Raw genomic sequence first — 12,081 nt, 5'->3', positions numbered from 1 at the left:
CTTCATATTTTCTAAACATTATTTGTCATATTTGCATACATAAGGTTGAGAAATAATTACAAAAAAAAATGTGGGAAAATTAAAACCCATTTTGTCCCTATTCTCAAGAATCACTGTTATTTATAATATTTGCAGAGCAAACATCACATTGCATAATAAAGGAGCCTTTGTAGAACAGGGTTTTATGATTATACACATAAAAAAAATCTAAATGATTGAAGGTGGAACATTTTAAGCTGCGTTTAGCATCTTAAATTAGTTATTTGTCTTGGTAGTGTCAGGAACAAAAATGTGCTGTTTTGCATTAAAATTAAAGATTGCAGACCGTTACCTTAACTGTGAGGCTTCCAAAGGGACGGCAACATTTGTAATTACAGGATGCTTCATGCTAAATTCAGGTTAATAAAACAGAACAACGTTGGTATGATGCATTTAGTCCTCCTGCTGTCTGCTCAAATCTCACAGCCTGTTTAGAAACAACTTCCAGAATGAACAGGAGGCAGGACTCAATAGCTAAAATAGAAAGAACCTTTTGCACTTCCTAAGACTTAATTTATAAACACCGTACTGATACTGAAGATTGCTAAGTTTGAGTCTTCTTCCCTCTGTAACAAATTGCCCTCTGAAGAATGTTGCTGTTAGCCAATTACAGTTACCTGCCAATTTCTAAATGCTTTTTTTGTTCTTTTCCATTTATTAATTTTGTCTTTCAATACCTATGAAACCGTGTCATTTTTGCTCAACCTTATAATTTCACAGCGGCCCATGCCTATCTCTGAGAAGTGGTTTTAAGCGGTTTTGTTGCAGCTGCCATCAGGTATCTTTTAATTCAACCTCTGTCCCAAGGGGTTAGGTGAACATGCTTTAGAAAGAAGAAGTTAGATATTATGTGTAAAAAGAGCAATGCAGTTACTAAATTAAAGAGTAGTTTAGTAAAAGTGATGAGGGAAAATTAATGAAAGACTTAGAAAATCCCACCGAATGATGTAGTCTGATAGGAAAGGGAGTGATAAGTCTTTTTTATTCAATGCTGCTGTCATCGGAGTTTGATTCTGTCAGTGAGTTTTTAGTTTGTAGAAAGATTTTTTTTTCTGTTTTTTTTGTTGTTGTTGTTTTTCTTGTTTTGTTTGTTGCTGAAAAGATTTGCCTTTTTTTGATGAAATATTCTTAGGTTAGACTTTAGCTGTAGAGTTTAATTCTTCACAGAGACTAGATGTTAGTTTCCTCTTCAAATGGGTTGAGGCTGTTCTCTTGTTCACTTCAAGATTTCTCTTGTTTTACTTTCATGAAAAATTTCCCTTCCAAGCCTTGTGTCGTCTGTCTGTCCTCACATTGTATCCGAACCGTTTGTCGAGAGCTTTTCAGAGCCAAGAGCTCAACCAAACTGACTTAAATGTTGTGCTGATCTAAGCGATTCGTCCTGCTCAGTGTCGCGGTGTTCAAGTGCCGTCGGCACATCGAGCGAAGTGGAGCTTACGTCACCATGTCTGTTCAAATACGTTGACCTGTAAATTTGTAGACACCAGAACTGTAGATATGTAGATAGTAAGTAGTGGTTTTTACAAAGGACTGCTCACCAGACCATGGAAGTGCCATTACAGACAATTCTTACAGCCTTAGTGAGACTGCAAGTCTGAATGAATTTGTGAGAGATCCAAAATTCTGCAAAAAAAAAAAAAAAATCTAAACATTTTTAGCAAAGCCTTAATGATCCTTTTCTGGATTTACTGCCTGATTTCTCACTGAATTGACTTTTATTTGTATATACTATGAAAATGGCAACAGGCTTCTTTGCATCCCGTCTAGTTAGTTATCACATCAGAGCCGCTGCTGGTTTATGTTCCTGTTCAATCATTCGTCTTTCGAGGTGGATGGCGTCTGCCTCTAGGCCCCACAGTTTGATTATTCTGATTCTGTTCTGGCCTTTTTTTATGACGTTAACTTTTTCTGTTTTCCTGCTTTATGTTTCTGCAACCAAAGACGTTGTAGCCATCTCCATTTTTTTTTTTAGAAATCCATTTAAAAAAATTTGGATTAACTCAGACATTAGAAATAGGACAAGTGTGCAATCATGCTCAAAATTATGACTATGGTAAAGTCAATTTATTATTTCCTTTGGAGACCTATTAAGATGATGCATCTAAGAAATGTCCTCTTGATGCATTTTTTAAAGCATTTGTAGGGTGGACTTTCCCGTACTGTAAATAGGAGAGCTTTTGACTGCATGCAGACACACTGGTGAATCTATGGGGGGTTCAACACACATCCAGGAGGAACACAGCTTTGCTCTTCATGGTGTTAAACAGACAGTTTTCAGACACAAAAGTTACTTTTGTAAATAGCCTTTTTTCTCTCTCTTTCTACTTGCTCTCTCTTTACCATTCTATTTTGTTTCATCTTGTGTGATTCATTGATTTTTTTTTTTTGTTGTTGTATGATTTATGACCTGTCCAGATAACATCGTGACTATCAAGTTTTCAGATTCAGTGCACCATGAAGGAAATATCCAAATAAATGCTATTCCATGTGTTAGCCACCACTTTTACTACATAAACCGTGATATTTGAAACTATGAAATGACCATGTGTTAGTTGCAAAGCAGTGTTTATTTATTTTTTTATTTTTTTACAAGAGAAAATGTTACAAGAAGAAGTTGTAATATTTGTAAATGAACTTGTGTTTTGATTGCGATATTATATGAAAAAAAATAGATACTCAAACTAATTTTGTAGATAGTACACACAATTTAAGATTTAAAAAGAATTTGTTGCACTTACTAATATTTCAAATGCTCTTTTAAGAAAAAAAAATCCATCCTAATGTTAATTTGGTGGCTTATTTCATAGTTTCAAATTGTTTCGCTGCTAAGATAGGATTTCCAAGCAGGCGGTTTCAGGTTGTCCAGTCTGGATTTTCACAATGCTACACATCTGTTTTCTTAGATTCGGTTATTTTCCTAGTGGATCAGCCATCGCTTAGGATGTAGTGAGATCTTAGGGCCCAGTTCTCAACTTGCTCCACCTCTCTTTATAAGAGGGCAGGAGAAACCGCAGTGGCTATAAAGAACAAAACATCCGCTGTAAAGCACATGTTTATGTCCTGTTGCAGCTGCCATGGTAACATGATGGTGAAACCGGGCATTTTTTTGGTGTGAATTGCTTGTTTTGAGGGATTTTCAACAAACAATGCTGATTCTTATTCCGCCCGAGTAAAAGAATGTCTAGGCTCGCATCCCAGCAGATCGTCTGAAATTTTACTCTCTGCACCCTTTATTGATCAAAGCCTAGCTCAAGGTAGTATATTGTTGAACTTTCCACACTGAACGTTTTTCGTGAAGCATTCTGAAAATCCACTGGGCTCGTAAACCTTTCTGTTTGTGAACATTTTATTATTTATACAATAACTCATTTTGTACAGTTTTGTTAGAGGAAAGAGGTTTTCTATTTGGTTTATTTTGCAAATGCCACTTGGCTACTTTTGTCTTCCTGTGCCAGAGTTGCTAAATTGTCTTTAACTTGTGTTTTTTTTTTGTTTGTTTGTTTTTTAAATGATTGAGACAAGATTTTACTTTCTTTTTGATTTATCTTTGAATTTGTCAGTTTTCTTTTTATAATAAAAAACTTTTAATGTTTGAATGATCTGTTTTTATTTATTAACTGTGTGCTCATCTCTAATCTACTCAGCTTTGAGTAGATTAGCTCCAAAGAGAGTATTATCACTTCAAAAAAGTAATTACTCAAGCAGAAGTAAAAAGTTATTTTTTTTTTTTAAATTACTCAAGGAAAAACTAATAAAGTACATATTTTTTTATTTTATTGTCTAATTATTATAACTATTTTTTAGTAGCATTGTAATAAGCCAGACACAAATCTGCAATAATGAGCAAATTCTGGTATTTTTTGAAGGTAAAATGTAAAAATCATTACACTTTTTACAACATAAGGCTTCAGTGAGGCTGATATTCTGTAACGGGCTCTTTGCACGTCAGCTTCCAAAAGCAGCTCGGTCACTTCCGGTCTATTGAAAATGGCATTTTGCACTCGGTGCTTTCAGGACTTGGCCAAGGTAACAATTAATGAAGTTCCTCGATCAGAAGCTCCAACAAGTAAGCTGGAGAAAAGATGTTCGCCTCGTTATACATTCACAGACACGAAGGTGAGTTTTACTTTCTTTAAACTTTGTGGCTAATATTAACTTTAGCTAATGCTAGTAGGGAATATTCTCGGACATTTTTCTTATAAAAATGTGCTATTTAAGTATCTAAACATTTTAATCCATTCTAACGGACAACCTTTTTACCTTATTTTGTATTTATTTTCAAGTGTGTTTATTGTCGTTAGTGTCAAACAGAAATCAAGGAATGGGGGAGGTTACTGTTCGGGCTTTTTGCTTCCGAAGCATGAAAAAGCACAACAAGCCCCATAGCTTTAAAAGTAGGGCAGCCCTAAATTATGAAAAAATTATGAAAATAGCATTTCATAATTTACTCCTCACCAAAAATTGGCATTTTTAATGCTTTTTATACTTTTTACAGAAACATTTTAGCTCAGTCTCATTGTTTTTTTTTTTAATTATCTGGATTTCCTACTGTTGTTAAAATTGGTATTTAATGTCCACATGTGGATGAGCAGGACCTATTTTTTTTATATCATATTGTTTTCAGTAGTTTTATTTGGATACATTTTAAGGTGCAAATTAGATAAATGAGAATGCAAAACATCTTTTTAATCTGTGGTGGCAGTAAGGTATGTTTTATACACAATTTTAATAATTTTTATGACTTTTTAAGGTTTTAAATATGTTTAATTTCAATCTCCTGTTGTTCTGTTTTTTTGTTGTTGTTTTTTTGTTGTTTTTTAGGTTTCTCTGACTTCAGCTATTATTTAAACCCTCTCTTAGCATTTGCTTGGATTAAATTAATGTCCCAAAGCAAAAAAACAAAACAAAAAAAAACAAACCCTCACAATATTATAAATGTTATAAATGTAGAGTTTTCACTCTGACATCATCTTAACTGGATATGTGATCAGAAAATTGACTGAAAACGTCACTGCTTTGGTTTTCACCTTTTTATTTACACAAACCATACGATGTATGTCATGGGTCAGTTTTTAGTAGTCAGAGCATTTACACATAGCTTTTAGTTCGTAAAAAAAAACCCAAAAAGAAATAGTTGCATTCCTCGTTTTTATTCACAACACTAAACCTTCCTCATTCTCACACAGGTCATTAATCTGAGAAAGAAAAAAAATATTTCCATTACATCTAAAAGGCCACATTTAACATTAATTCATAATTTATATTTAGACAGCTCTTACCAGTTAAAAGCACTCTAACATGCTACACACACATTTTCCCTTGTGGTTGAAGTTTGCTCACTTTTCAGGTAAAATACACAAGTCGATCAAATCTCATCCATAAATTAACAGTGTTCATCTGGAATAGGTTATACACGTACAGTACACAAAATACAGAGCACAGCATCTAAAATGATTTTTAATGCTAATACAGGTACAAAAGGTCATCTACATACTCCTTTCAAAATAAGATGTTAAATAAAATCAGCTGGATCCAAAAGAGCGGCGCATCAGAGCAGATTTGCTGAATCTCAGCCACTGGCTTAGTGGTGTTTAAATGGAAATGGAGCCAGTGAGTCAGCGCCAATCGCTCTGATTGTGAATGCTCACGCATTTACTGTAGGACTGCAGTCAATACAGAAAACCCACACAACGAATCCCGAACATTTAAACATGAAGGGTCAGAGAGCACTGAACAAATATAAACCACTTCCCTCGCGTCTCACAGCATGAACCAGCAGCAGGGTGGCAACACTGGGGCTACATGAAGAAGCAATAGACTGATCAGGAATCTGATCCGAGGATTCAGATATTCCCCGATTTGTTATTCTGCTGCTGGGAATGGACTCTGAGCTGGTTTTGGAGGTTTTTGTCAGCGCCACACGCTTCAGTCCCGGCCGGTTCCTGTGAGCTGCAGCAGGAAGCTGAACAGGTAGATGATGTCCAGGTAGAGGCTGAGTGTGGCAAAAATGTATTCCTCTGGACTGATGGCGTAGCGCTTGTTTCCTAGGAGCAGCTGTGTGTCAAAAGCTAAAAACTGCAGCAGGGAGAGGAAATAAGAGTTAAGAACAATAAAAAATTAAAAAAAACTTTTCCAGCTTTGTGTAAAAGTTCCAGAAGTCTTGAGATTTCTTCTTAGGACGTCTCGATATGTGATAGACATTATTAATCAAGTCAGGGGAAAAAAAGTGATACATGGTTTTCAAAAGTTTGGCTGGAATCTGTACTTAGGTCCATTTAAAGAGGTCCCACTAATTAAAAGGGAAGTTAAGGAGGAAACGGTGTCCACCAGTGTGCAATTTAATCTCAGTAAATGTTCTGTGAAAGCCTCAGAAGTTTATTAGAGAAGAAGCAGTGTCATGAAGCCCAAGGAACACAGCAGACGGGTCAGGCAGAGGTTTGTGGAGCAGAGGAGGTTATAAAACAACATCCTCAGCTCCAGATGAGTCCGAAATGTAAACGGTTACACTTTATTTGAAGGGGTGTGCATCAGGCTGACATGACACTGTCATAAATATGACATAACATCTATTATGAACTTGAAGGAGTCTTTATGAATGTTTGTGACTGTTGTCATGAAGAGTCATTTGGTATATCATGACAAAGTTGCTTTAAAGTGTCATGATTTACCAAATAATGCAACGTTGGCACTTTTAATGGACTTTTAAAGCAACTTTGCATTAAAAGTGTCATTATTTACCAAATGACTCTTCATGACAACAGTCACAAACATTCATAAAGACTCCTTCATGTTCATAATAGACGTTATGTCATATAACATATATTATGTCATATGACATAACATAATAATTAATAATAATTGAAGGGGTGTCATGTGCACCCCTTCAAATAAAGTGTAAACCGTATCACAGTAAACACACCAATCCCGCTCATCAAATATAAGAATAATTACAATAATAAACTTTATTTCTGTAGCCACAGCTACGATGATACATTAATGTTTGTGGTTGCATCCTGACTGACTTACCAGAGTGAAGAGGATGGCTCCTATCACTGCATAGATGGCGTGTAACCAGGGAACCTGTGATGCAAGACAACCACCATTACCAAACACAGTCAGCGAGCCAATTTAAGCAGAAGAGTCCAAGATTATCTGCTGGGTCAATCCCCTCTCACTGACGCATACGTGAACTCAGCCAGCAGCAGCACCTGAAGCATTAAGCTGCAACTGTTGTTTAACTCATCATTAACCTCGGCTAAATTAGCCTTCTTCTAGAAGGCCCCGGATAAAAAAAGGAGAGAGAAGAGAAGACTGGTGACTTACATATCCGAAGGGGACGACGATGGAAATGGTAATAGCACAGAGCAGCATTGCCATGCACAGAGAGAAGAGCACGCCCTGGCAGGACGTTACGTCAATCTGCAGCAAAAAAAAAAAAAAGGAAATGATTCAGTTATTCCACCAAATTACTGCTGTTTGGATAGATGACGATGAAGCATTTTCTCCTCTGCTCACCTTGCTCTGGAAGCTGAACACAGTGACGGACAGACACACCAGAGCTGTGATTCCCAGACACAGCATCACTGACTTGGTGTTGTAAAAGCTGCAAACATTTCAAAATTCTTAGTTTTTCCACAAACACAACATCTTACTTTGAAATGTATAACACTGCTTCTGCCTGGTAGGTAATATTTACCTTGAAACAAAGCCCATCATGAAGGCCATGCTCAGAGTCTTTGAAGAAAAAAACAAAAGAGGCAGAGTTACGGTGAAGTGAGTGTAAAAGAGTTTTATTAACGCTGGGAGAAAAAATACTTACAAAAAGAACTAGAAGAGTAATGTTCCAGGGAAACTGCCTCCTGTTATGAGAAAAGAAAAATACATCGTCATCCTCACCATAACATCAAATGTAGCTTTTCTTTCATGCAAAGTTTCTTCTGCTTCTTTAGTCACAACATATCAATATTTATGCTTTTGTGTGCTGATATCAACATGAATCTACTTTTATGGATTTAAATCATAGTTGCGGTCCAGGGATCTAAAAATATATAGACTTGCCCAACTTTTAATGCCTAATGTATCATTATTGATACAATTTTACGTCTTTAACAGATGTTTACTCAAAACCCCACAGCATTTAGTAAATATGTTGCTAAATGCACAAAATTAAAACGTAACCGTTATTTAAGTTTGATGGTAAAAGTGTCACGTATCAAATATGGTTAACAATATGAGAAGGAGCAAGCTAAATGTTCTAGTATGGCATGCAAACTGAATCACTAAAATAAAACATTAAAATGTCAAATTAAAAAGAAAAAGAAAATCATAACAGAGTCAACTCTCTAATATGTCAGGACAAACCAATCATCATTTATTGTAAACAGAATTTACCTCAGATCTCCGCAGCAGGACAGAGCAATGTAGGTCACAAAAAACATAATGCTGTAAAGGCAAGAAAAAAGTTAATGAATCATGTAAATAGGCAGCGTGAATATTGATATAATAAAGTATTTTTACTCACTAAGACGCCATGTACAAGCTGGGGTTAGTCTGAATGTAAAACCTCACAGGTGCGCTGAAAAGAAAAGCAGCGATTGTCTAGATTCGGTTGGATGTGGATCAATAAACGAACGAGTTCAGATCGGCAGAACAGGAGGAGGAAAAATGAGACCAAATTACCAAAACGTGAAGAGACAAACAATCCCAACGGTCACAGACAGCTGGAGCATGAGGATGGCGTAAACCTGCAGACGGACGAGCACTTTGTCAGGTTTAGGATTCTTTTTATTTTACGTTTTTTCAGTTTATTACGTCGCTTCATTTGACTCAATCTGCGTTCAGTCACCTTTCTGATGAAAGTCCTCCTGATGGTCTTATCATCCCAGGCAAACTGGGCCTCCATCTCAGGATAACCTAAGAGAAAAAAAAAAAAAAGGACTTATATTATCATAATCATCTTGTAGCTGCATCATTGCATCGTCTGCAGAGACGGCGTTAGTTCTTCACCTGCAGTTGCTTCCTGATAGCTGGGAGGCTCATTCTCATTCCCCACCTGCTGGGATACAACAAGAGACAAGCAGGATCATTAAATCCTGGCATCGTCCCACCTGCTCTCAACTCACCGGGAGTTTTAACCGTCTGGAAAAAGTTTCTATGAGTAATTTATGCTAAATTGATCTGACCTCACTTGTTAGATTAGTTTGAAGGTTCATGAGAACCTTCATGTAGGCAAAGCGAGGCCGAAGAACAAAAGTGAGGTGACTTTACAATTATATCGACTATCATTTTTGATGCTTTATTTGACGTGCCACTTATGTTTGCAATAATTACATAATAGCAAAAAGTTTTAACACTGTGATGTAATTTTTGACATGTTTATTACTTATAGCTACAGAACAAACAAAGGAATTTCCTTAAAAAGATGCTGCACTGAGTAAATATGTGGATTAATGTAGTTCAGACTTGTTTAATCCAAATGTGCAACATTTTTATTTTAGAACGCATCTCTTTGAACATTATAACGAAAGTGACAATTTGAATGCATCGATATTGATACAGAATCTAAAGCATTAAAAGAAAAGTTCAAATCTCTGCAGGACCCAGATATCTTGACTCTACCAGATGCTTTATTCAAACTGGTGAAAAAAAAGATTTAAAACAAAGGAAATAAGACAAAAGTAATCAATAAAAACTGAAAATATGTTATCTCAAAATGCACATATATTCGTGGTACGAAAAGTGCAGCAGCATCGGTGAGTACGTGATTACGCTCACCATGGATCACAAAGCAATAACAAAAGGGAAATATTTTTTTAAAAAAAGGACGTTTCCAAACAAAAGGGACTTAAGAAAAGAGATTCTGCATTAACCAGCTCAGATTTTGTCGTTTATCAAAACTTTTCTTTATCCACATTCACACCCTATTCATGATAACGTTTTTTAAAAATATGTATCTAGTTCGACGTGAAACAAAAAGACTTTTGATACCTTTGACTTTTTCATGATTCTCCCTTCGTGCTCCGTTCAGCTGCTGATGCTGAGGAAGGTTTCAGCCTCCTGTGGCGTTTCTTTTTCCTGTTTTGCACTAAGTCGGTTTGCCACTAAGTCGGTTTGTCGCTCTGGTTTTATGGTTCCCAGTGGCTCCGAAACACGCCGACAGTGTGAGCACAGACGCTGTTTGCGGAGGAGTTGACGCTCTGAATTTGTGCGGATTACACAGCTTTATAGGCCTTCGTTAATCTCTCGCTAACCCTGATCCCTCTCCAACCCCCCTCCACCCGTTTGCCCGGGCCTGATCACCTCGCTCTAGCACTCTCCAGGTAGGCCCAGAGCACTGGGATCCAGCCCGGCTGGACCAGTGCGTTTCGCCAAAATACGAGTGGTTATTTATGTCCCTGACCCTCTTAGCTGAGTTTAGAGCTCTAATTGTTTTAACTGCTCACCAGATAGACTTAAATGACTTAACTACTCCACAAAATGTAAGCGAATACCGATTTGGATACCACTTTGCAATAAGGCTCCTCTTATAGATGGCTACTAAATAGGTTATAGATATGTTATTAATTAATCTATAAACACTTTATAACTTATTAATAGCTGTTTATTATGCATTAATTAAGAAATCCTCCGGTTTTTTGCCAAACAGTGAGTCGAGTCTGTTCACCTCTATATTTTATCCAGAGTTGTTGTACTAAACATTTCAGACTACCTTTTAAACAATATAAACATCTGTAAACACACACCCACACACACACACACACACATATATATATATATATATATATATATATATATATATATATATATATATATAGGCATATAATGTCCTTCTCATACTTAATTCTCACATAATAAACAGTTACTAATTATTTACAGTGTTTATAAATGAATGGATAACATAGTGTTGAGATTAGTAAATTAGTTAAATCATTATGATTACTATTAGGTGTTGAGATGCTTTACCAAGGCCGAGAAAGAGTCACACGCTGTTAGACAAAGTTACATTTTTGATTCTGTTAGACACCAAGGTCCATTTCTCACGAGAAACAGAAACTTATCAGGCCACAGAGGCATGGTATGATTTCAGGGAGTGTCTTCCGTCCATATAATCAGCTGCCCTCCTCTTTCTCCTCAGACGCTGCACAGACTTTTTTTAGAAACTCTTCTCGGATGTAATGGTAAAGTGTCTCCTTTCAGCGCTGAAAGTTAATAAAATAAGTAAAGTCTGAATGCTTTTCTTGGCTGATTTTATGCTCCGTGTGTCAATACAAATTATGATTCATCGATTGAGATTCTCGTTCTCAACAGTAGCTATAAACTATTTATTAGCTATCGATAAGAGGAGCCTTATTGCAAAGTGGTACCCAGATTTGATATTCATATCATCTTTTACATTAATGTTTGGTACTATGGCATTGAGATAAAAGTAATAATCAGTGCATGTTTTTTTTTTTTTTTTTTTTACTTATTATTTGCACATTTTGCTCCTTGTTTCACAGTTATTGTCAAACATAAACTGATATATGCAGTACACATTTATTGGCAGAGCCTCACCCTATTACTGTCAGTGCTATTGTTGTCAACGTTTTGCAATGAAAACTGTAAAAATAGCCAGAGTGGTGAAGCGGGAAGGGAGTCCAGCTTTAGATAGATTCTGGAAAGTTTAATTTTAGCATCTTGTACACAAATGACATCATGTTTTGTGTAACAGACAGCTTTGGTAACAGGCACGGCAAAGTAACGGGTGTGAGGTTAAGATCATTATGAAGTTCACATTAGGAGATTTACCTAAAAGGATTCTGCTTTTGTCTGCTTGTAATCCTTTGCTTAAACAATCATACAACAAAAGAAAAAGAAGAAAATAGTTGATATTATTTTACAAGTCAATACAATGCACTGTTATAATATTATAAGTTACAAATATAAGAACAATGATAAAATAGTATAGGAAACATTTTACAACAACAGCATAATAAAAATAAAAATAATGATAATAATAGTAATTTCAAGTGTCAACAAACATATAGACATATAAAATACTCT

General features: G+C 36.0%; 1 protein-coding gene across 2 annotated transcripts; it reads right to left on the bottom strand.

Annotated features, from left to right (window-relative positions):
• Positions 1-5,054: 5,054 nt before the first annotated feature.
• Positions 5,055-10,249, bottom strand: faim2b (Fas apoptotic inhibitory molecule 2b). Of its 2 annotated transcripts, none has more exons than XM_015037555.1 (12): positions 10,027-10,249; positions 9,046-9,094; positions 8,885-8,952; positions 8,719-8,783; positions 8,561-8,614; positions 8,431-8,481; positions 7,859-7,898; positions 7,736-7,773; positions 7,555-7,642; positions 7,363-7,458; positions 7,066-7,119; positions 5,055-6,114 (listed from the first exon to the last, which is right to left on the bottom strand). In XM_015037555.1, the coding sequence occupies exons 1-12, from the start codon at positions 10,039-10,041 to the stop codon at positions 5,965-5,967; spliced, it is 768 nt and encodes a 255-aa protein (XP_014893041.1). In that variant the 5' UTR covers positions 10,042-10,249; the 3' UTR covers positions 5,055-5,964. The 2 variants fall into 2 exon arrangements, with proteins under 2 accessions (XP_014893041.1, XP_014893042.1); XM_015037556.1 differs by having other exon boundaries at positions 9,046-9,091.
• Between the last annotated feature and the right edge of the window lie 1,832 nt (positions 10,250-12,081).

The sequence above is a fragment of the Poecilia latipinna genome, unplaced genomic scaffold (genome assembly GCF_001443285.1).
Source record: "Poecilia latipinna isolate Pla-1442-1.1 unplaced genomic scaffold, P_latipinna-1.0 Scaffold411, whole genome shotgun sequence".
NCBI lineage: Eukaryota > Metazoa > Chordata > Actinopteri > Cyprinodontiformes > Poeciliidae > Poecilia > Poecilia latipinna.
This window is presented reverse-complemented; position numbering and strand designations above follow the sequence as displayed.

What these genes read in the sequence shown, in the direction of transcription:
- faim2b (XM_015037555.1), bottom strand. An exon ending in GTTTGTCTCTTCACGTTTTG is followed by an intron (nt 8,615 to 8,718) that starts GTAATTTGGTCT and finishes TTTTCTTTTCAG; the next exon opens with CGCACCTGTGAGGTTTTACA. An exon ending in TCCTGCTGCGGAGATCTGAG is followed by an intron (nt 7,899 to 8,430) that starts GTAAATTCTGTT and finishes TTCTCATAACAG; the next exon opens with GAGGCAGTTTCCCTGGAACA.